The following is a 23,714-nucleotide window of genomic DNA, read 5'->3' on the forward strand; positions in this document are numbered from 1 at the left end:
GTTTGTATTATTTTAATTTAATAGTAGGATTTTATTTTAATTCTTGTGTTTCTTTCGTATTTCCGTTTTTGTATTAAATTCATAATATTAGAGCTTATTTTGATTCGCTAGCGTTTCTGATTGGTTGATTGTAGGTATTGTAATACTTTTAACATTCCCGCTCTTTTTGATTGTCAAAAATCGGTATAAAAAGGCCGCAATGTGGCCATTAGGATTCATTCTTGTTTCGCTCAGCAGTGAATAAACAACTTAAGTCGGAGTAAGTCCTTTTTATTATAATTTTTGTTCCCCTATTTAATTGTGTGTGTTGGTGTGTGAACTTTTTGGTGGATATAATGTGTGATCGTGGTGACGACGGCGATGACGCGCCGACATACACAATTAAGAAAGATGACAGGAAAAAAAAATCTGTCATATATAAAACTAGCCGTTTTCCCGCGGTTTCACCCGCGTCCCGTGGTAACTACTGCCCGTACCGGGGTAAAATATAGCCTATGTTACTCGTGGATAATGTAGCTTTCGAATGGTGAAAGAATTTTTAAAAACGGTCCAGTAGTTTTTGAGCCTATTCATTGCAACCGAACAAACAAACAAAGTTTTCCGCTTTATAATATTAGTATAGATATCAGTAAACGAATACACTAATTTCCTCATCTTCCTTCCAGGATATTCAGCAGCCTTAGCAGCAATCCTCGGCGCGGTCCGTCTCTCCCCACTGGGTGTCCCTCACGGCAGAGGCAAGGTGGCTTTCAATGCCGCTGAACAACTGCTCAGGTCTGCTGGACAGAGTAGCCGGTTGACTGCCGCCAGGACTAATGCTGGATGGCTTATTGTGGGAGCTATTTGTACTCTTGGTAAGTTTGAAAAGGATATTCAGCGGCTTTAGGCTGTCATTGAACACTATTGGCAGTCGTTTCGGGTAGTCAGAAGCCAGTAAGTCTGACACCAGTGTAACCAAGGGGTATCGGGTTGCCCGGGTAAATGGGTTGAGGAGGTCAGATAGGCAATCGCTCCCTGTAAAGCACTGGTACTCAGCTGAATCCGGTTAGACTGGAAGCCGACCCCAACTAGTTGGGAAAAGGCTCGGTAGATGATTCAGCAGCTTTAGCAGCTATCCTACCGACTATCCCCTTTCGGTGTTCCTCACGGCAGAGGCAAGGTGGCTTTCAATGCCGCTGAACAACTGCTCAGGTCTGCTGGACAGAGCAGCCGGTTGACTGCGGCTAGGACTAATGCTGGATGGCTCATTGTGGGAGCTATTTGTACTCTGGGTAAGTTTGAAGAGTGTATTCAGCAGCTTTAGGCTGTCATTGAACACTCTTGGCAGTCGTTACGGGTTGTCAGAAGCCAGTAAGTTTGACACCAATCTAACCAAGGGGTACCGGATTGCCCGGGTAACTGAGTTGAGGAGGTCAGACAGGCATTCGCTTTTTGTAAAGCACTGGTACTCGGCTGCATCCGGTTAGACTGGAAGCCGACACGAACATAGTTGGGAAAAGGCTCGGGAGATGATTCTGGAGCTTTAGCAGCTATCCTACCGCCTCTCCTCACTGGGTGTGTAGTTCAAATGGGACGACATTTTGACTCTCATTTTCTGTCACTGATGTTGGTTGTGAAGCAATCCAAATTCTAACTTTACAAAATGTCCAGTCACATTGCATACTAATTCTAAAAGCAATTTTTAAAGAAACCTACGTCTTTTTCAACATGCTACTTTGTTGTTTCATAATATTTCATGCTATTTTCAATTGTCATAATACACTTCTATTCCCGTATATCAGGTGTACCTGTGGTCCGTGGCTTATTACCCAGGATGTTACTTCTATGGCGCAACAGTTTCCCGCGATCAGCCAAAGAGCTGGAATCTGAGAAGTCCAGAGGAGATGCTTTTACTTGGCAGGTAAGTGTGTACTATACCCGACTTAAGAAAAGGAAGAGATTTTCAATTCAGCTGTATTTTTAAAAAGCAAAATAGTCGATAATTTTTTTATGCATGTTTCGTTTCGATCTTGTCCACAATGAATCGCTAATTTCATGTACAAGTGAAGCGATTTTCTTATGTATCATAACTTTTATTTACATTAAATGGAATAATATAGACAGACTTGAGTTAGGGATGATTTGTATTAGGCCGGGCCGTGTCCGGGCTTTTACGAAATTCTAAAGACCACGGATCATGCACTGTGTAATATAAACTGCTTCATACAAAATGTATGTAACGTTTCACATCCGTGCCCCATACGAGCCACGTACACGCCACGCCCCGGACACGGCCCGGCCTAATATAAATCGTCTGACAAATACTATGCTGAAAACCGCATCAAAATCGGTTCAGCCAAAGTCGTTTTTTTTTATTTTTCCTACATAAAAAGTATATAATTTCTCAGGTGACATTGGAAGGTCGTGCCGGAGCCCTATCGGCGTTACACAGCCTGCTGATCCACTGTCCTTCACTAGTGAACAACGATGACACCGCCAAACGTCTCATGCAGCCTATAGACGGCGCCATCGCTGTACTTACAAAGTAAGTGCTGGTTATTGATAACTTTAGTACTAATAATTTGCAAGTGTTCTTAATTTTTTTTGTTGTATAAGTGGATAAAATATTTTAGGGAATATTACAGTGAGAGCGTTTTCGTTGATGCCAGAAGGTAGCAATTAGGTAACAACTCTTGGTAAAAAAAAAATAAATACGCAATAGAAATTACGTAATTTCTTCTGATATCAGAATAGCTGTTACCTTTAGCTTTCGATTATTTTTTCAATCACGAGGGTAACGATTGGTAGCAACTAATGTTAGCTGGTAGCAATTAGGTAGCAACTCTCTAAATGATTTCTCGATGGTGATGATGATTGATGATGATCGACGGAAAATAGGAGGGTTGTCAGCTATTTTGATGCCCACGATTTCTGTGTTTCCAGCGTGAGCACAGTAGTCCGCTCATACGGCGGAGCCCTGAAGGCGCCGGCGGCGTTGCTGCGGCTGCGCGTGTACCAGGCGTGCTGCGGGCTGGGCGCGGCCGCCGCGCCGCCGCCCGCGCCGCTGCTGCGCCTGCTGGCCGCAGAGCTAGCGGGCGCAGCTGACCCCAGTGGCGCTAGTGTAGCTACAGGTCAGTGTACGAACAATATCTGCCCCTAACGGTACCTAACTGAGCACTAGTCTATACCACCAGTCAACGACTGCCCATCACATAGACCATTATGTCCGTGAATATCTTCTGCCTAGCCTTTTCAGTGTATTCGTATGCAGCTGAGCACCAAAGTTTTGCCAGAATGTCTGCTCATCTGACGACGCAAGTACCTAAAAAGAACGGTACGTCTTAGTAAGATTGGTCGTCAGACTTTCTGGCTCGTAACGACTGTCAAAGATGTACAAATGATAAAAGAGACAGAGAGAAACATGGAAAAACTTGTCATGACGAGATGTATGGACGGACCGCGGCAATCGTTGGATAATCTTTTGATCGCAAGATCGCCTTTGTGTTGTGAGTTCAGTACTATAATAGTTGTGTTTTCTATCAACAGGTACTCTTCGAAGCGCGATGCATCCACGCGACACAATACTTTTGGGCGAAGAAGGCTGGATATACGATACAGACCACGCTGAAATTGAAGAACAGGTAATGCTATACATAATCCGATAAAATAAATAAAATCCCGATCACTCTTTTCCTTAACGTATATAATTCTTCCCAATTTGTCCAACTCAACTTTGCATGAACGGGTGTCAGGAGTGGGGAGGGTATGGAGACAGGCGCGGACACAAGATCACTAGCTCGGAATGTCATTGACCTTTAAGAGAACAGCTACGTTTTACTCAAGAGCCTTATTCATACCAGCGCTAAATACTACTCGGGGTGACTGCAAACGATGCGAAGCTGTGTGCTTTGCGTAAAAGTTCAACAAGCGACAGTCGCGATTAGCGCGCGACTTGCGGCATAAAAGTCACACTCAGCCGAGCGTAATTTGTTACAGTACAGTGTATATGATATATGAATGATATTGACTGAATTCCATTACCATTAACTGTTACACCTATTTTTAACACCCCTTGAGACCTTTGTCTAGGATTTTCATCAGATTTATTAGATAATATGATTTGTGTGCAGCTGATCTCAGCACTCAGCGCCCGCGGGTCGACGGCGCTGGAGCACGACCCGTGCTGCGTGTACCGCGGCGCCACGGGCGCGCAGCCGCTCGGCGTGGCCGTCATCGACGCCTCCGTCGCGCTCTTCCCGCAGATACTCGCGCGAGCCGCCAACAAGCACAGGCAAGTAGCGACAAATATTTCAGGGAACAGCCGAGTCATGGGCGACCAAACGAAAAATAACAAGAAGCGACTGTCTATCTGACCTCCTCAATCCAGTTACCCGGGCAACCCGATACCCCTTGGCTAGACCGGCGTCAGACTTACTGGCTTCTGACTACCCGTAACGACTGCCAAGGATGTTCAATGACAGCTAGGACCTACAGTTTACCGTGCCATCCGAAACGTGAAATCCGTACCTCCAAGTCTATTAAGAAATGTGTAAGTCTTGAAATGGTGATATTAATTTCCAGACAAGACCGCCATGATTTCCAGTCAGGGTTATCATAATTTCCAAAGAGAATTTTACATGGGGTGTGGTAGTAATCTGGAACCGATTACGACAAGTTGACTAACGTCAATTTTTTAAATTATTTTTACTGTTACTTAGCTAAGGGAGACCGTTAAAAAACACTTAAGGCATGCTTACCGACACAGGCGGCCGTCTAGCGCAGTTGTAACAAATAAATAGGACGTTAAGAACAGAGAAAGCTATCAACATTAAATCAATTCTCCAATTCCACAGACAACAAATGCTAGAGCACTTCGCGGAATGCATCAAGATGTCTAAAGGGGCTCGTCAAGAAGCTATACAAATTAACATATACACCGCGCTACTGTTAGCGCTAAGGACATTAGCTGAACAGAAGAGCTCGCTCGGACAGGATGCTGTCAAGAATATCGCTACTGAACTTGTTATTGTGAGTATTTTGCACAAACTTAAAATTATTTATTTAAACTGCTGTGAAATATAACTTTTGGAATGTCAAATTTTACTAAAGACAGTCCCCGAAACGCCCAACCACCCACCACTTTCTCTGTGTCCGCAATTAATGGCATGGGCTAGGGTGTTGCAAAGGCAAAAAAGAAGAAGGTAAAAATAATTTAAACGTACATAATAACTATACATAAACATTTACTGGACTTTACTGCGGTGTCGAGATCCATAGTTTTTTGAAAATATAGGCATAATCGACTCTTGGTTCATTAGATTATAATCTACCCATCTAATGATATGTCACTCAATTTTTTTGTACATAAAAGCAAAAGTTCAACCAACTACATGGAAATTTCAGAATTTTTCTCTAGAAAAAAAAAAAAATAATAACAAAACCTTGGTTAAATCGAGCTGTGTTTTTTAAAAATTAAAATCTGTATTTTTCATTCCAGAACGGCCTCTCAGCCAACAGCGCAACGGTTCGGGCCGCGGCCGCATCTTGTGCCGGCCGACTCTGCGGCTGCATCACGGAAGCCGAAAGCCAAGCGCTTTCCGAGAAAGTGATAAACCTAGCGCGTACAGCGGTCAATAGGTAATTGTATTGTTTGGTTTTTGATAATTTGTATGATATGTATTTAATAAAAATAAAAAAACTATTTGACGTAATTGCAGCCGACTATACTTTCTCTGTGAATGTTGTGTACGCTTGTAACTGATTTATTTACAAAGGAATTACGTGTTCTGCGATCATAGAGTCGAAAAAAAAAAACGAAATGATGTTACAATTTTACAAAATTATACCTAATGAATGATGGATGATTTTAGATCGAAGTAGGATATTAGAATGATCATTCTTACATTTTATTGAGCAAACAACAGATTGCAAAAATCTATTGACGTCAAAGGTGCATCAGCAAATATAAACATTAAGAAATATTGGAGCGGATGCAGTATTAGCGATCTTCATATTGTAGCGCTATGTAATACAGGGCTAATAATTATTGTTAATGTATATCTGTGTATGAATTTGCCAATAAACAATATGCGTTACAATTAAATCTACAGATCCGTTCGTGCGGCCGCTGCAGCCGCTGTGGGGGCGGTACAAAGAGCCAGGGGCGCGACGTCAAGCGCTGCAGCGCTGCCCGTGCTGAGGGCTCTAGCGCAGGATACGGCGGCTGTTGAGTTGCAAGTGAGTTTTGGAATTCAGTCTTAGTGTAAAGGCATACTGATAACATAATTTAAAAAGATAACATAATTAAGACAGGTTTTTGCGCAAAATTCGCACATAGATTTTGAACCGATTTTTTAAACATCATTTGGATTGCGCAACAGATTTATTTTTGCGCATAATTCTCATACCGTTTGCTCAAAATATAACTTTTTGCACAATTACTGAAAACATTTTTTGTACAAAGATTTTGAATAGAACTTTTTTCGCAACATACATTGATTAATTGTGCGCAAACTTTATCTTTTGCTCAATTGTAAAACATTTTCACTTTAAAAACGTTCCTTTTTACATAAATAATAATTCCTATGAATGTAATTTTTGATGTTTACCCAGGTTTGGTCTCTCCACGCGCTCTCAGTGCTAGCCGACGCTTCAGGCCCCATGTTCCGAGGCCACGTGGAATCTACTCTGAACTTAGCTCTGAAGCTATTATTCAGTGCCCCCGGCTTTCAGGAGGATTTACATCGAAGTATAGGACGACTGCTGTCAGCTTTGATTACTGTCGTCGGGCCTGAGTTACAAGGTAGTGGTTAGTTGTTTATTTTATGTTTTGAGAGTGTGTTAGTGATAGCAACTTATATAACACAGTCAAATAAAGGCTTTCTTGCGATAAAAACTGAAAAAAACGGGTAGAGAAGAGGAGAAAGATTTCCTCCTTTTTGGGAAGTCGCTAAAAAATTGGCCCTATTGTTGGAGAATTTCCGAAGTATATGACAAAGTCACGATAGTCGGAGAATATGTGTCTCTATAATCGCCCGGAATATATCGTCCTGTCAATAAGTTGATATTCGATACCATAAAGCTAGCCAGCTAGCTAGCAAAACCCATATTTTGCTTTTGGTTTAACTACAATGCTATTGGTGTGATTTTATTATTCTAACTAAGACCAGTATAGACCTTTTTTTTTTTTTTTTTCCGACGTCAAAAATCATCAAATGACCCCTCCCGCTGTGGGTTAGCAGCGGTGAGGGAGTGTCAGACTCTTACTGACTAAAAACCGTCGTGTTCCGTCATAGGCCTTTTATGTACCAGGGCCGCGGTATCTCTTTCGAACAACCCGCAGCCCGGCAGGCCTTGGCCCTGCTGGGCCCCGCTGGGGTTGCTGACATCTCTACCAGTATAGACCTAAGGGTCCGTTCAGACAAACCGGCTCGGAGAGCATCGGCGCGCATTTTTCTTTTCACACATACTGGAATCAGCTCCGATCGGCTGCGTGAGATGCAATCGGAGCTAAACGTCTGCAAGACCGAGAAAAGTACGCGATCGGAGCTAGTCGGCTCCTCTTATTATTTCACACCAGCGCCGGCACCAGCGCCTTCGTGCATTCTTAATGACAAAAGCAGTGCACTACAAAAATAAACCTTAATTTAAATACTAAGGTTGTATATATAAGGTACCCTATTTTCAACGTGTTAAGAATTTGCTCTCCTCTCCGAGTCGGTCTGTCTGATCGGACTCTAAGAGGCAGTAATTTACTTGTAATATTGTTCCCAGTGGTAGCAGTAGGTCGTTTCGTATGTGCTTGCGCGGCGCTGGGCGAGTGCGGCGCGGGGGCGCGGGCGGAGGCGACGGGCTGCCTGCAGCAGCTGCAGATGTTCGCGCCCGACCACATCAACCTGCACACACTCGTGCCGCATCTCTGTGTACGTATACACATATGAGTACATACATACATGTAGACCTCGTCTATGTGGAAATCTTTGAAATCCTTGTTTTCCCTAGAAAATTACAAAAAACTCGGAAATGTCGAGTCTCACTACCACATTTAGGTACACAAGTGCAACAAGAAACACAAAATGCATTTTTATGTGTATTGTCTGGCGCTTGAGTGCGTAAAGTGGGAGAGAGAAACAAGAAGAGAGGGAGGGTCAGAGAGAGAGGGAGGGTTAGAGTGAAAGAGAGTGAGGGAGAGAGAGAGAGAGAAAAAGAATGGGGAGAGAAAGAGGAGGAAAGTAAGACAGAAAGATAGAGTAAACGAGAGAGAGGGGGAGAAAAGGGCAATAGAGAAAGAGATTATTATTAATCATATTTTTTGCAGCGTGACCTATCAAGTTCGGAGCTGACAGTTCGTCGCGCGGCATTATGCTGCTTGCGTCAGTTGTCGCAGAAGGAGGCGGCCGAGGTGTGCAAGCACGCGCTCTTGGCCAAAGACCATGTACCCGCCAAGCCTTATTGTGGTGAGTTGTACAGTCAACTTTAGGTCACTGGTAACAGTTTTATAGGAAAATCGTACTTATTACTATTGAGTTAAGGTGCATGACAGTTACCACTGATGTGCAGTCTACCGTACAAGTTAATGATAACTTCAGTCTTTTTCACTTACAATGCGCAAGGGCAACTTTACTGCGTTATTTGTGACCGCGTCTTCAAGGCAAAAGTTTCGCGAGATACGAGATACATTGGGGAGTTCGTAGAGTGTATACAAAGAAATACGTAGGGGAGAATCAATATTTTTTCCATTGATATGGATCTGCATCTTGAAATAGAGATAATCATTATAATTCATGATCTTTCTCCAGGTGTCGTAATAACGGAGACGGGCCTACCGGGTGCGTTGTTCGCGTTTCTCGACAGCGAACGCGACGAGACGGCTCTGTCGTACGCTCGAGACACGCTAACGTGTGCCCTGTTAGCGGCCGCCTCGCGACGCGATCTGCGCGACTGGCTGGCGCTGGCGAAGCGAGTGCTTACTATCAGGCTGGGTAATGTATCTTTTGTAAGATTGTGTAGTGATATTTTTTTCGGAATTCATTGTATCAGAAATAATAATGAAATAGAAATAGGATTATCGTTAAATCAAATAACGCAGACGTCCCTAAGTCATTTTCATAATTTCAGCCGTATTACATACTTTTTCAAAATGTCAAAACAGTTACTTTCTAAGCTATTTTGAATGAACATCAGAATTATGACATTACATATTTTTCATTATTTTGTTTAATTGAAAACAAATTTTTCATCAGAACGATAAGTGAAAGTGACATTGAGATTGCTTTGCCGAATGAATATGATGAAGGGTTTTATTTTTGACCTAGTCAACTACGTTGTATAAGGATAAAAAAAATACTATAGTTAAAATAATTTGCAGAGGACAGCAACAATCCAGAGACAGACTTCGACGGCGAAGGTGATGATGATCAGGCAGAGTTCCACGCCGAGTCTGAGACCTCCACACATCCCGCCGTGCAGTCAAGATGGCCGACTAGGGTAAGTGGAGCTTGTTGAGAAACAAATTTACAGATTGAAGAAATAAATAATTTCCTAAATGGCTACATAAATAACGAAGTTAACCGCGAATACTTATATTAAACAAAAGAAGAACAGACGCCAGACAGACCGCAATGTGATCGGATTCCTTTTTTTGTTTTTAAGGAAAATAATGCCCTAAATGCCTTCCTTTTTTTATGCAGTAGGTTAAAGCAAAATTAGCCAGGTAGTATCCTGTCATGTACTTATTGCGTAATTCTAGCGTCTGCATTTATGACAGATATTTCTTTAAAATGAAATATCACATTTTAACCTGTATGGTATAAACAAATTCTAGATTACATTACTACATAAATAAAACTGCAATATTTCCATGTCTTAGGTATTCGCAATGGAATGCATACAGAAGATAATGGGCGCGTGCGAGGCGACCGGCGACGCCGCTCACTTCGACCTCGTCAAAGCTAAGGAGAAGCTGCAGAATCAACCTGACGGTATGTAAAATATAGCCTTATTTTTATGATAATAATAATAATTGATTTTAAGTTGTGAAGTGAAGTAATTTGTCAGCTCTACTATAGTAACATTAATTACAAGCACAACATATTTTGTCGATATTTTTTGTCACGCATTCTAATTTACATATTTGGAGCTATAGCATTGGGGGATAGTCATTACGTTACTAAATAAAAACCTATGACTATTCCGTCTTAATTTTAGGCCCAAGACAGTGACGTCAGTTGTTCACAAAATTAAAACTGTCTGCATATTGTTTTCGTCTTATAGAACTTTGTACGTTAGTGTGTGTATGTTTGTAACCCGACACGGGGGAAAACTATCATTTTCTAGCTTTAAAAACTCCATTCACCTATTAAAACTCCCTCTTTTCAGGAGACTACCTATCCCTGCATCTGTCGGACCTGGTCCGCATGGCGTTCGTGGGCGCTACGGGCGAGTCGGACGCGCTGCGCCTGAGCGGGCTCTACACGCTGCAGATGATCATCCAGCAGTACGCCAGGGCTCCCGAGCCTGACTTCCCCGGACACCTGCTGCTGGAGCAGTACCAAGCACAGGTATTGTACTCTGCGCTTGTCGGACCTGGTCCGCCTGGCGCCCGAGCCTGACTTTCTTGGACACCTGCTGCCCGAATAGTACCAAGCGCAGGCATTCAATAGATGACCTAAAACCGTAGCTATCTAACTTCTAACTTTCCATGTAGGACATCGCCCTTTTATGTTGGTAATTACGATGGATTCAAATAAGCTGCAGCATACCATTTGCTATAAACATGTTTTACATTTACTACAGAAAAGTTAGACAGACGTTCGTCACGCGTTGTAGAAAATATTGTATGAAGAATTTTCCTTTTTTTTGTAAGGCCAAATATAACTGTTGATTTTTAAGTAATAGCAATAAAAAAAGACAAATAAGTACGTACCCACAAGAGGTTACGTACTTATTTGTCTTTTTTTGTACATCAGCTACTATTTGGTTTTTATAATTTATTTCTTATACATATTCTAACTACATATACCTATATAATTTTGTGTATTTAAATAGGTGGGTGCGGCAGTTCGACCAGCCTTCGCAGGGGATACGGCGTCGCACGTGACAGCGGCTGCTTGCGATGTTTGCTCTGCGTGGATCGGATGCGGCGTGGCGAGAGATATCAATGATCTTAGAAGGTATTTTAATATTTTATTACTTAGTTTAGTTCTCACTAAACTTGACAACTACCTATTTCCGATCATAAGTACATGTGTACCAAACACCTCGCGCACTTCCGTTGCCTGTAATATACCTTATGTATACATACCTTATATAGTTACTTTAGTTTCTCACGCACGAGAGAAAGAACGAGGTCTCACGTGATCTTCCAAGCCGCTATAAACTTTGGCGAGAATTATATCATCATTAAGCAGGTTGTTAAATATTGTATGTATTATAAAGTAATATAATAAAGGTAAAAAAATGACTTTTTTAAATTCCAGAGTACACCAACTGCTAGTCTCCAGTTTGGACAAATTAAACACAAAGGGCAACACCACTTTGATTTACAACGAAAGCATGGCAACACTCGAAAAACTCTCTATCTTAAAAGCTTGGGCTGAGGTAAGTTCAACATAATATTTTTTTTACACCATCAAATAGGTTTATTATACTCTTACACAGTCCACCTTTTTTTTGGTCGCCTTCTTCCACTATATTCATCCACATTATTGTCCATCACTTTTATTCCCTTTATCTATCTATGTATATTTACTGTATTTATAATGTCTATTTTTTTACATCTTCAGGTATACATAGTAGCAATGGTCAGCAACGGCAGTGCCCCAGGTAGCTATGTAAAACACCTCGACACGAAACCATTCAACAACCGAGCAGAACTAGCTAAATGGAGGAACCAGCTACTACAAAACAACAATCAGATAGACAACTCGGCCCCCGAAACTCCTGAGGAAGAGGAATATGGGGACTTTGAGTCTAAAGGAGAGAGTTTGCTGAAGTTGGTAGAACCGGAGTTAGAGAGCTTGGGGGAGAATTGGATTGCGGCTTTGAAAGATCATGCGCTGTTGAGTTTACCGCCGGGTAAGTGAAACTTGTAATTTGTGTAAACTGTTAATTGACTTGGAATATTCCAATTTAATTAATGTAAGAAGTATTTTAATTGTAATATGTGATGGCAAACATCTCAAGGAAGTTCGGCCTTATAAAGACCGACGTCGCCAATCAAACTCGAATTCAAAATATTCAGCAAGCAATGCTGGAATAAACGTTAATCAGCCTTGAACAGGTGATTAACGTTTATGATTCTAGACGAGTTTTCTTAATGCTACATTTTAGGTTTAGCGACAATTTTAATTCAGATCCACGATTATTTGAATGCATGTGATTTTTATACTTTTACACAGAATCTTGAAAGAATTAATAAACTTGCTTTTCAAGTATGGTCCTCAAATTATTCCACAAACTTATCATTTTGTAAAGAAAACTGCGATCTTAAGTATATTATGTATTGTTTTACAGAATTCGCCTCCCAACTCCCTCACGGCGGCGGTGCGTTCTACTCAGCAGAGACAGCGGAAGCGTCACGGCAGCATTACGCGAGGGCATGGCCGTCACTGCTGTATGCTGCTTCGTTACGATTCAATGCTAATATATCATTGCCGCAGACTGATAATGCTGCTGGTAAGTTTTGGATATAAATATGCAAGCGTTGTTCTATTAATTTGCAAATATTATTATTACTTCAATATAAAACCTTTAAAATCAAAGTCAAAGTGTTGAGGGAAGTGTTGATAGCGGCCTCTAACGACTTTAGTTCTTTTTCTGTGACGTATGTGTGTGCGAAAGTAACTTTGTGTATTTGTCGCACTGTCACGTAAAAACTACGGCATTGCTTCGCATTGTTACTAAAATCCTGGAAAACTCCTAGTAAAATTAAAAATAAAACCATGGTTCATGAAGCATTAAAATCCTTCAGATCATCGAGATTAACGTACAAAGTTTCGTAAGTGATTATTTTATCAACAGAATAAATACATAAAATGAATGTTTACAGATAAAACAGAAGGCGCTTTAGACAATAGATCGTCGAAGACTGAGAACGGAAACTTTGAATTTTTCGAGCCCGTTGACGAGAGATTCCATTTATTATTCGGTAAGAACTTATTTCCCGTAATCCATTCCCTCCCATTTATTATTAATTCATTTCTTGCATGAACAGTTCTAAAATCGTATTTTTTTTCCTTCTAGGTATTTGTACGGAAGCCTTGTGTGCACAACGTGACATGACCGATGAGAATATAATCTCAGTTCTATTGTCTTTGGTTACGCTACTAGATGCCCCTGAAAATAGAGCCAGGTTGCTGAAAGACAGGTATGTGACAATATGGCTTTGTAAGGTCAATAACGAAATACTGATATTAGCCTTCGCTCTTATGTAAAGTTTATTGACAATTTCTAAGTCGGCAATGAACCTTTCACATTTGATATTTTGTTCAAATAAATTCTTCTTTTATTTATACATCATCATAATCTTTCCCGTAAAAGTATAGGTATTCAAAAATATATGTATGTAAAAGAATATGTATGGAAACCTATATGTATGTAACTACAATTCGGGCGGGCGTTTTGGGGGTTGTCTTTTGTGGATTTGACGTTCAAAAAGTGCTGATTTTCAGCCTACTTACTTTTGATTTTGTTTCAATGTATGATAATTCTCAGATCTCTAGCCATCGAGCTGTGCCAAATAATCCACCGCACTGGATTAACTCAAGAGAGCATTGAAGCATTGCTACTGGCCGCCGACGTGCTCCGACTCGTCATAGATGGCGCTAGGGAGCAACTACATGCTAGTATGCAGGCTAAGATTAAAGGTAACAAATATATATTACAACTGTGTAACAGAGAGGATTTACATCTTTTACGAAACCCAAATTTTTCGCTGAACATCATAGTTATTTTATATTCTAAATGTGATATTCAGCTACCTTACCTGAAAGTCAAATTACTTAGCCCAGATGAAGTTAGCTATTTGATGTCTCTGTTTATGTATAACTTCACCAGTATATAACTTCATAATGCGAAATTGATTTGACAGCTTTATCCTTCACATTCAAAATTCCTACATGATCGAGCATGATTGTTCTACAAGGTTGAAATTCCGTACTTATTGTTTGTGTGATAGAAAGATCATGCAAGCACCTGTCACATATCTTATTTTTTAATACTGTAAAGCTAACCCCTAACTTTTCCAGAACTAGCACCAAACGAAGCAACTGACGGGTCGACGCCCCAATCAGTTCTCGAAGTGGTTCACACACTAGGCGAGGGGGGTCCCACTGGCGACCTGCCCCCCGGCAAGTCCGTAGTCTTCGCATGTCTGGAGGCCTGTCTCTGTCTCCTCGTACGGAGGCTACCGAATCTGTCGCCGAAGAAACATGGGGGTGCCGTGGGTGTCATCGGCGTACCCAAAGGATTGGGCGTCCATGGGGATACCTTGTTGGTGAAAAGTCTTTCGGCTATGTCCGAGCTTCCGAGTTTGACGAGTCCTCAGGGTGAGTTGGTTTTTGGTCTTTTTTATTTGGATAAAAATAAGTAAAAATTGAATAGGAATAAGTTAAAATATTGGTTATTTACGATTACACGATTTTAGTGATATGTATATCGAGTGTGTCGTACCTAATCACCATTAAATTCTATGGCGAATTGTAAAAAAAATAACCTAATCCATTCAGTGGTTTAGCCACAGGAGTCATTTTTCGTTTTCATAATTTACAACATCGTTTGTTTGAAAAATTCAGTTTTATTTTTTATTTTTACGTATATTATTTTTTATTTGTGCTAATCGTCATATATTAACCAGTATATTAACGTATTTAATTTAATGTGATTAGGTAAGACACACCCGATATACTAAATAGGTTGACAATCGTGAAATAAGGATTATATTTATTTCGGCATAAGCGTGCCACGGTGCCGTCACCGCGCCGCGCCGTTACGCACGTGCACGTGGCTAAGCGGCCGGCAATGGACTGAATCCAACGTACGGAACGCGCGCGGCGGCGGCGCGGTGACGGCGCGTGCAGGAACGCTAAGGTCAATGGCTCATTTTCACCACGTCTAATATATACTTTTTTGTTGCAGGAGCCCTCTCAATCCTACCAACCATCCTGTACCTAGCGACGGAGATCCTCCGCGAGAGCAAAGGCTCGGGTGCAGCCGCCGAGGCCGGCGTGGTGCTGCTGCAGCGAGCCGCCGAGTGCCGCGCCGTGCGCGTGCACGAGCACACGCGCACGCAGCACGCTCAGCTGCTGCAGAGTGCTCTCGCCAAGCTGGTGGAGAGGGTCAAGAGTGGTGAGTGTCTGTGCACGAGCACACGCGCACGCAGCACGCTCAGCTGCTGCAGAGTGCTCTCGCCAAGCTGGTGGAGAGGGTCAAGAGTGGTGAGTGTCTGTGCACGAGCACACGCGCACGCAGCACGCTCAGCTGCTGCAGAGTGCTCTCGCCAAGCTGGTGGAGAGGGTCAAGAGTGGTGAGTGTCTGTGCACGAGCACACGCGCACGCAGCACGCTCAGCTGCTGCAGAGTGCTCTCGCCAAGCTGGTGGAGAGGGTCAAGAGTGGTGAGTGTCTGTGCACGAGCACACGCGCACGCAGCACGCTCAGCTGCTGCAGAGTGCTCTCGCCAAGCTGGTGGAGAGGGTCAAGAGTGGTGAGTGTCTGTGCACGAGCACACGCGCACGCAGCACGCTCAGCTGCTGCAGAGTGCTCTCGCCAAGCTGGTGGAGAGGGTCAAGAGTGGTGAGTGTCTGTGCACGAGCACACGCGCACGCAGCACGCTCAGCTGCTGCAGAGTGCTCTCGCCAAGCTGGTGGAGAGGGTCAAGAGTGGTGAGTGTCTGTGCACGAGCACACGCGCACGCAGCACGCTCAGCTGCTGCAGAGTGCTCTCGCCAAGCTGGTGGAGAGGGTCAAGAGTGGTGAGTGTCTGTGCACGAGCACACGCGCACGCAGCACGCTCAGCTGCTGCAGAGTGCTCTCGCCAAGCTGGTGGAGAGGGTCAAGAGTGGTGAGTGTCTGTGCACGAGCACACGCGCACGCAGCACGCTCAGCTGCTGCAGAGTGCTCTCGCCAAGCTGGTGGAGAGGGTCAAGAGTGGTGAGTGTCTGTGCACGAGCACACGCGCACGCAGCACGCTCAGCTGCTGCAGAGTGCTCTCGCCAAGCTGGTGGAGAGGGTCAAGAGTGGTGAGTGTCTGTGCACGAGCACACGCGCACGCAGCACGCTCAGCTGCTGCAGAGTGCTCTCGCCAAGCTGGTGGAGAGGGTCAAGAGTGGTGAGTGTCTGTAGCATACACTACAGCGCTAGAGTAAAGTGTAGATTTGTGTACAATCAACCATCCACCTTATTTATGACCCGTCCTAAGCAAATTTTCGGAGAGAAAATCGAATGCAATAAGGTCGAAATTCGACTTGCTAAGTGGGTCGTACGTATCATTGGTCGATGGTACATGTGTTTTTTTTTTTATATTTACATAACTAAAATCTCTTTCCGTACAGACGAGCCAGACCAGCGCATAGAACCAGTGATAGGCGCCCGCGGCATGGCGGTGGTGCTGAACCGAGCCGCGCCCGCGCCGCCGCTGCACTACCCCTGCATCAACCACTTCCGACAGTGCCTCGAGACCAATGATAACGAGGTAGTTACTTATATACAGTGCCGATATCATCCTCCCTCCATACAGACGAGCCGGACCAGCGCATAGACGAAGTAGACATCTTCCATCATCATCCTCCGAGCCTTTTCCTCAACTATGTTGAGTACGGCTTCCAGTCTAACCGGATGTAGCTGAGTACCAGCGCTTTACAAGGGGCGACTGCCCTATCTGCCCGCCTCAACCCAGTTACCCAGGCAACCCGGTGTCAGACTTACTGGCTTCTGACTAACCGTAACGACTGTCAAGGATGTTCAAATTGTTCAATGACAGCCGGGACCTACACCTACAGTTTGACGTGCCATCCGAAACACAGTCATTGGTGTCTAAGAGATTCTTAGAAAGTACATACAAACTTAGAAAATTTGTATTGGTACTTGCCTGACTTGGAATCCCGCGCCCTCATACTTGGGCGGTTGGTTCTTTGCCCATTAGGCCACCACGACTTTTTTTAAGTAGACTTCTGCCATGAGAAACCTTTTCCCAACAGACTTTCTCCTCACGTTGTTCAGTCCTCCGTTCAATTCTTGTAACATGACCTGCCTGTCTGCAGACGTTCTCGTCATGCTGCTCCGTGCTCCGCTCGGTGTGGTCGAGCAGTGCCTCAGCGTCATGCGTGTCGTGGTGGGCGCGAGGCCTGGCCGCCCGCGTCATCGCTCGCGCGGCCGCCGCCCGCAGACCTACCGACATGTCCCATACTAAAGCTGCGATTGCGGCTTTCGCGGCGTTGGATGAGCTGGTTAATGCTGCACCGGATTCTGCACGTGAGTTTGTTTTTTTTTGAGCTGGTGCTATGGTTATGAAGGATTTCAAATGAGGTATAATCAATAGCATTTTGATATAAGCCCATGCAAGTGATGTCAAATTCGTGTGTGAATAGAGCGTGTGATTTTTATGCTAAAACTAAATAAACAATTAAAAACTGTAGGTATCGAATATAAACTTAAAATGTCGGGAGAAAATGTAGCTGTGCTTATTGTTTGTCTTCACGCAAGATAGCAAATGCAAAATTGTCAATTGATCACGTGTCATCTATTCAATCCACGCCTATCATACCGTGTTCTTAGTAACTTTCTGATCAATGACTATGTTCTAATAATCACTGCCTCATTGTAAAATACACTTATACCAAACTTTATTTTATATGCTGCTATAGAAGAGGGCCCCAAAGGTAAAAAAAACCCACACTTTACTTTAATTCTCATCATCATCATCTTACATGTTCTGCACTTTTAAAATATTAGTCAAAAATCGTCGTATAATAATGAATCCTATTTCAATGTGTATAGGTATCAAAATGCTGTGGCTATTAGTACCGATAGTGATATCGTACTTACGCGAGGGTGCGGAGTTGCAACGCGCTCCGCCGCACGTACGAGCGTTGCACGAGTTCGCGTTACACTGGCTTACTAAAGTCGGACCGAAGCATCCACAGGTATTTATATCATATTATATATAACATTTATCATATACATGCAAGGAATATTTTTTTTTATTTCATGTAGTTCATTAAGTAAAGTAAATAACATAAATCCCATCCTGAGTGTTTGGAAAGCATGATTTGTAATTACTAAGCCTCAGTATACTATTGTAATTGGAGTATGAAAAATATAATTAAAGAAATTAACTTTGATAGACTGTGTACTCACCTTTTTGTTTAAAAACATCCTAGTCTACTTAATTTTTTGTAATTTATTTCAACTGACGTTATTAATTTTGTCCTTCTTATTTTTCCAGGAATTCAAAACAATGATGCAACAGTCATCCGAGTTACGTAACAAGTTAGAAAACGCTCTCAAAGCGAACCAAGCGAGCGCTCGCTCCGGCCGATCTGCGCAGTCGCAGCGACCACTGTTCGACGCTAAACCAGCTAAACCCACCATACAATTGAAAACAGACTTCAGTGATTTTAGGTAAACTTGTACACAGGAATATTATTGTGGTCGAAATATCAATATTTTTAATATCATGTTAGGTACTTTAACTATCCTTTATATTAGGGTCTTAAACTAATAGATAAACAGTTGAGGAATTAAATAAAGCATCTACTAATAAGCTATAAGAATTCTTCAAATATCAAAAACTTTTAATCAACTGTAATAATCCATGTTAGGGAGAAACGGAAGAAAAAAAATATATGTTGCGCCGACCCCAAATAACTTGGGAACAGGGCAGAAAGAAGAAGAATCAATGATATAGAGCGGTATATAAAACAGATCTCATTATTTATTGAGTGTAGTTTGAGAACATTTCGTGCGGATTAAGTAAAAGTGACCGTATTTTATGACCCATGATTGTTAAGCTATATAATGTGCAATCGCAATAAAACAATAATTTGTAGCAACCATTTGGTTGTTACATGGCGTTTGCACGAAATACTAAAACAGAATGATATAGATTTATTTGAGAAACATGTAGTGAGTGTGAATCGCCTTAAAATCAGAAATTACGTAAGTTAGGGGCATTTTTATTTGTACAAGACACGCCCAGTCGTGTTTTTGTAAAGATATAAGTGTCGGTTTTTAATTTACTGACTAATTCAGGGAAAGTGTTGCTTCCTTGAGACAAAACCATTTTATTGCAGATATATTAAACTTTTATCATCGTCTAAAACTCTAACTTAATAACTTTTTCCATATCTGTATAAAATGGTAATTTTATTTTAACCCATAACACCTAAGAATATTAACGTGGACGAAGTAAGCACAATTTGATAATACACCTGACTATAACATTAACCATTCCATAACTAAGTTATTAAAAGCATTTTCTACAATCTAAACTGATAACATAACAGATTAACTAAAACTCCTCGTATTAGTAGTTTTAAATATTATAGGAGTTCAATAATTTCTAGAACAATAATATTATTATGAAGTAGATAGAGATGCGTAGCTATCTCGGTATCGTAGATATTATAAACCTTATTATTCGTAAAAAAAGTTATCTAATGATCTATGGAAATAGTAGCAATATTTCCTATGAAATTCATATGTTTTATTATATTAATATTACTTGCAAATAATAATAAGACTTACGAATTAAAATGGGCGGAGAATTCCTAAACTGAAAACTAATACGATTATAATAAAATATTCGTAGTAAATATAGAAAATTATATAAAAAAATACTCGTATATTAAAAAAAGTAACGTTTATAACGAAATGAAATTATATGGAAAACAACAGTTCTGTGATAGTTCCTTATACAGTTTTAAATCATGATTTTCTAGAGATTTGCATTTGTAGATGGAATGGAGACAAGCGTTGAGCGATTAGTAAATGATTTTTTGAATATATTTTTTTTTTCTGAATATAATTTTTTACATTTATTACATAAAAAATAAAACCTATCTATGGCAGTATATATCTGTTCATAATAAACTACAATTTGTGTCCATTCCATTTATTTTGTGTGTGTGGCGAAAAAAGATCCAAAATGCCAAATTTTAATAAATTAAGAATCCTCCTTATGCTTCCATTTTTCATTACTACACATTTCTAATTTCACTTGTTCCTATACTATACACTAATATTATTTTAGCTTCGAAATATTTTAGATTTTAAGTTTCTGTCTTCGCAAGTCAATTATATTTAGCTCGTTTATTTTAAGAATATATAACCTTTATTTATTTAGTTTTAAGTTGCCAATCATTGTACCTATTTATAGCTTTTGGTTCAATAAAGTATACCTATGAACAGTATTTGTTGGTTTTTTATTACTTTATCAGCCATATCCCGTGTGTTTCTGAATTGTTTTTTCACATCAGTAGCTCAAACATGTAGGTTTTGCTGCTTAAAAACAGTAAGAAAAATCGACTTTTACTCACTAGGTTATAAGATCGCCACTTCGGAAAGCGAGTGCGCAAGTAAAATGTCTTTTGGATGAACAGAAAATAATAATACTTTGAGTAAAAATAATTAATTAATTAATCAAGTTTTATACACTTTCATCAACAGCCATTTTGTCACCATTTTCTTCTTCATTTTCCGTTTTCGTTTTCTTCACTTTACCTAAAGCAAATTACAAATAACTTAGTAAATTCTTATAATATGAACACAACAGTGATCTCTCCCCGGTCGTGTCGGATTACCGTTCCATCGGGTTATGAGAGTGAAGGAATAGGGAGTGCACCTGAGTCTGCGCAAATGCTATGTCCTCCACAACTGGCTGATCTTATTTGAGAAAGCTGCTTTAGACACCAATACTTAAGCTACATGATACTTACTGCGTGCATATGGAGGCGGCAGCGTGGCGACGGTGAGGTAGCCGGTGTGGCCAGGCGTGCTCTGTGGCCACGTGCCCACCACGTAGCTCGTTTCACTGCTAGGCTTCTCCTCCACTGGTGATACTGAGCTCTGGGGAACGAAGAAATTCAATTATACCATATGAAATACCCACGGTATGATTAGCATTAGTGGTATGGTCATTTCGAACTCTGATCTGTCGATACCCAACTACTTTAGAATCGTAAACCCATACAACTAATGTAGGTAGGTACTTAAATAATTATTCCGACTAAGTTATTATCTGCGTCAACAAATCCAGAAATAGCCAAGGCAAAAAAACAACTTAATTTAAATTACCTACCACAAAAAAATATTTCAACTAAGTACCTACCTAATGAACGCAAAAATCTTAAATTACGCATCATCTGCCTATCTCTAATGGATATTAGTGGTTTGTCAGACGTAGATGACGTCATCGCATCCGATGCGCGTGAGTTGAAGGCTGTGAAGATTCGCAACTTAGAGCTCGACGTGCGTGACGGACCGTGCCTATCCATGTAAGTACGTAATTGGTTTGAAATCAATATAATTTTAACCAGGTTTCATAATAGCATTCACGATATGTTATGTTTTAAGCCTAACTGACTGAGTGATGAAAAAAGTTTGAAAAAACTATATTAGAACTCATGCTTGGGTAGTAGGTACCTAGTAGCTTTTATCAGGCCTGCCTAGATTGCAAAACATTTTTTTTTTGTAGAAAGACAGTTAATTGACTATGTGTCTCATTAACAGTACCATGCATTGTGGTTCCTCTATATGACACTCCTCCAATTTCTAAGCAAAAACCTAGTCCATCTTAAACGCTTGGTCACAGTTCAACTAGTAAGTCAGAGGTGAGGTAGGGCTGCGCTAAACGGTGGATGACGCCACCTCGTCATCAGCGGCTAACAGCGCAGACATGTGTTCGCGCGCTATTACCCGCCTGCCACTTCGTGAGAGATGGTAGTATGCTCCGGTACTAATGTGATATACAGTTATGAATGAATAATATGGGGATTGACTTAGGGACAAACAATATTTAATTAATCTTATTTCAAAAGAAGACAATAAATGTGAAGTAGATATGATTTTCATGGGCCATTGTAGGAAACTGCGCTCAACGAGGACGAAGGTGTCCTTCTGTAGGATAATGGCATCTCGAGGATCTCTGGAAGTTTGACTTCGCAACCAGAAAAACGGCAAAGATATTCAGTAATCTGGTATCGTATTTAGCAAGCTTTTTATAGCTCCTAAAGTCAAACCTAGCGAACGAACCAATACATACATACATAAGGTGTTAAAACATTACAGACTATATAGTAAGAACCTCCGTTTACGAGTGTACCCGTTAAGGTACCTAAAAAAAAACTAAACTAAGGCTATAACAATATCACAAACCAGAACCTCTGTTCACGAGTGTACACGAAGGGGTCAGGGCGCGGGCATAATTATCGATGACACGGCTGAAGCTCGTTGCAGCTCGTCCTTCAAACGTAGCTATCACTTGCAGCTGATTGTATTTATTTTAGTCAAACAATTGACTGTTTGTAGGTGGTGGGCAGTGGATGGATGTGGACTGCCCAAGATCAGGATAGTTGGCGTTCGTTTTGCGAAGCCTAGGTTCAGAAGTAGAAGGCAATTCGCTGATATGATGATGAGTTGCCCATTGCCTAGGCCTGTGGATGGTGCCGAAAAAGTCTGAATTTTTAAGTTTGTCTACGAAGGTAAAGAAGAGAACACCAACACAACAATCTTCTAAGGAAAGTCAAAATCCGCTGGCTGATCAATAACAAAAACATGACCATATGTCGTACCTTGTGGGCCTGAGAAATCTTCTAAGGTGGTAAGGTTTAGACCAAGTAAGGCCGGTAGGTTTGTGTGAATGAGGTAATAATAACATTAATATGTAAACTTACATAAACAGGGTCATTAGTCAAATGATGAGGGCAAGCTTCAATCTTGATCCATGTTAATACGGATGATTCACAGACGTTTAGATTTAATACCCGCTAATAGCGTAAGAATATTATTTAAATTACAAATAGATTGTGCAACGGCTAACTAGGACAGTAATAAGCGTGGATACAACAAAGTTCAATGAAAATATTATTTTTGTACAAATAATTATATGGTAAACGATTATTTTGAGGTCTCACAAATAAAAAATTTGATTGATGTGATTCAATGTAACGAAAGATGATTTCATATCTAGTTGCAATAAGAGTTTTCGGTTTTCATTTCTATTCCTTTGCAATTTTAAGAGAGATGAAAAGAGGAAGCCCTGTCCTAGATACGTAGTAGATATCAATCTGTAACTTTCAATACCTATCACTACGTACCCTACCCACCTCGTGCCTTACATTGTAATACACGAACAGACTATCGCAACTGTTGTAACAGTAAATATCAAGTGAAAATACAAAACAAAAGGATTATAGGGAGCCGGATTTAGATGCAGTCGCGTTTAGATTTAGCGACACCGACAATGCCCACCGAAAAACGCCCTTTCGTAATAAGGACTACGCACACCAACGACTTAGTCGCACGACATTTACAAAGTGTTTGAAAGTAAAAAAGATTGATATTGACATTGACAATTGATACTGACGTGAATGAACCTGAGGATAAAAAAAAAACAAGGCCATTTGGAGAAATTCCGGAATCACAAAATGTGTAAAAAAGTGTTCAATTTTTGACTCATCAAAGTTAATAGTGAAAATGGACTGCATACCCCTTAAATCGAACCAATTAAATTCATTCGAAGC

At 41.1% G+C, this 23,714-nt stretch overlaps 2 protein-coding genes across 3 annotated transcripts in view; one reads left to right on the forward strand and one right to left on the reverse strand.

Moving 5' to 3' along the window:
• The window catches only part of LOC110376245 (HEAT repeat-containing protein 5B), a 38,077-nt gene extending 17,693 nt beyond the window's left edge, over positions 1 to 20,384 (forward strand). The window contains exons 12-41 of one of the 2 annotated variants that reach the window (XM_064040834.1): positions 666 to 854; positions 1,782 to 1,900; positions 2,388 to 2,524; positions 2,923 to 3,110; positions 3,526 to 3,620; positions 4,110 to 4,270; positions 4,833 to 5,007; positions 5,477 to 5,616; positions 6,090 to 6,216; positions 6,592 to 6,781; positions 7,753 to 7,901; positions 8,297 to 8,435; positions 8,778 to 8,960; positions 9,347 to 9,465; positions 9,848 to 9,959; positions 10,357 to 10,538; positions 11,026 to 11,150; positions 11,457 to 11,577; positions 11,763 to 12,054; positions 12,493 to 12,654; positions 13,028 to 13,126; positions 13,222 to 13,345; positions 13,693 to 13,844; positions 14,226 to 14,525; positions 15,115 to 15,324; positions 16,527 to 16,666; positions 17,235 to 17,445; positions 17,838 to 17,852; positions 17,971 to 18,116; positions 18,419 to 20,384. In XM_064040834.1, coding sequence (XP_063896904.1) covers positions 666 to 854; positions 1,782 to 1,900; positions 2,388 to 2,524; positions 2,923 to 3,110; positions 3,526 to 3,620; positions 4,110 to 4,270; positions 4,833 to 5,007; positions 5,477 to 5,616; positions 6,090 to 6,216; positions 6,592 to 6,781; positions 7,753 to 7,901; positions 8,297 to 8,435; positions 8,778 to 8,960; positions 9,347 to 9,465; positions 9,848 to 9,959; positions 10,357 to 10,538; positions 11,026 to 11,150; positions 11,457 to 11,577; positions 11,763 to 12,054; positions 12,493 to 12,654; positions 13,028 to 13,126; positions 13,222 to 13,345; positions 13,693 to 13,844; positions 14,226 to 14,525; positions 15,115 to 15,324; positions 16,527 to 16,666; positions 17,235 to 17,445; positions 17,838 to 17,852; positions 17,971 to 18,116; positions 18,419 to 18,598 — 4,682 coding nt within the window. In that variant the 3' untranslated portion in view covers positions 18,599 to 20,384. The remainder of the gene's footprint in view (positions 1 to 665; positions 855 to 1,781; positions 1,901 to 2,387; positions 2,525 to 2,922; positions 3,111 to 3,525; positions 3,621 to 4,109; positions 4,271 to 4,832; positions 5,008 to 5,476; positions 5,617 to 6,089; positions 6,217 to 6,591; positions 6,782 to 7,752; positions 7,902 to 8,296; positions 8,436 to 8,777; positions 8,961 to 9,346; positions 9,466 to 9,847; positions 9,960 to 10,356; positions 10,539 to 11,025; positions 11,151 to 11,456; positions 11,578 to 11,762; positions 12,055 to 12,492; positions 12,655 to 13,027; positions 13,127 to 13,221; positions 13,346 to 13,692; positions 13,845 to 14,225; positions 14,526 to 15,114; positions 15,325 to 16,526; positions 16,667 to 17,234; positions 17,446 to 17,837; positions 17,853 to 17,970; positions 18,117 to 18,418) is intronic. The other variant, XM_064040835.1, reaches the window with a different exon arrangement.
• A 206-nt stretch (positions 20,385 to 20,590) lies between these two features.
• Positions 20,591 to 23,714, reverse strand: part of LOC110376244 (tRNA (adenine(58)-N(1))-methyltransferase catalytic subunit TRMT61A) — a 53,862-nt gene continuing 50,738 nt past the window's right edge. The window contains exons 6-7 of the mRNA XM_021334655.3: positions 20,910 to 21,039; positions 20,591 to 20,694 (exon numbers count right to left, since the gene is read on the reverse strand). Coding sequence (XP_021190330.3) covers positions 20,621 to 20,694; positions 20,910 to 21,039 — 204 coding nt within the window. The 3' untranslated portion in view covers positions 20,591 to 20,620. The remainder of the gene's footprint in view (positions 20,695 to 20,909; positions 21,040 to 23,714) is intronic.

The sequence above is a fragment of the Helicoverpa armigera genome, chromosome 23 (assembly GCF_030705265.1).
Source record: "Helicoverpa armigera isolate CAAS_96S chromosome 23, ASM3070526v1, whole genome shotgun sequence".
NCBI classification, from domain to species: domain Eukaryota; kingdom Metazoa; phylum Arthropoda; class Insecta; order Lepidoptera; family Noctuidae; genus Helicoverpa; species Helicoverpa armigera.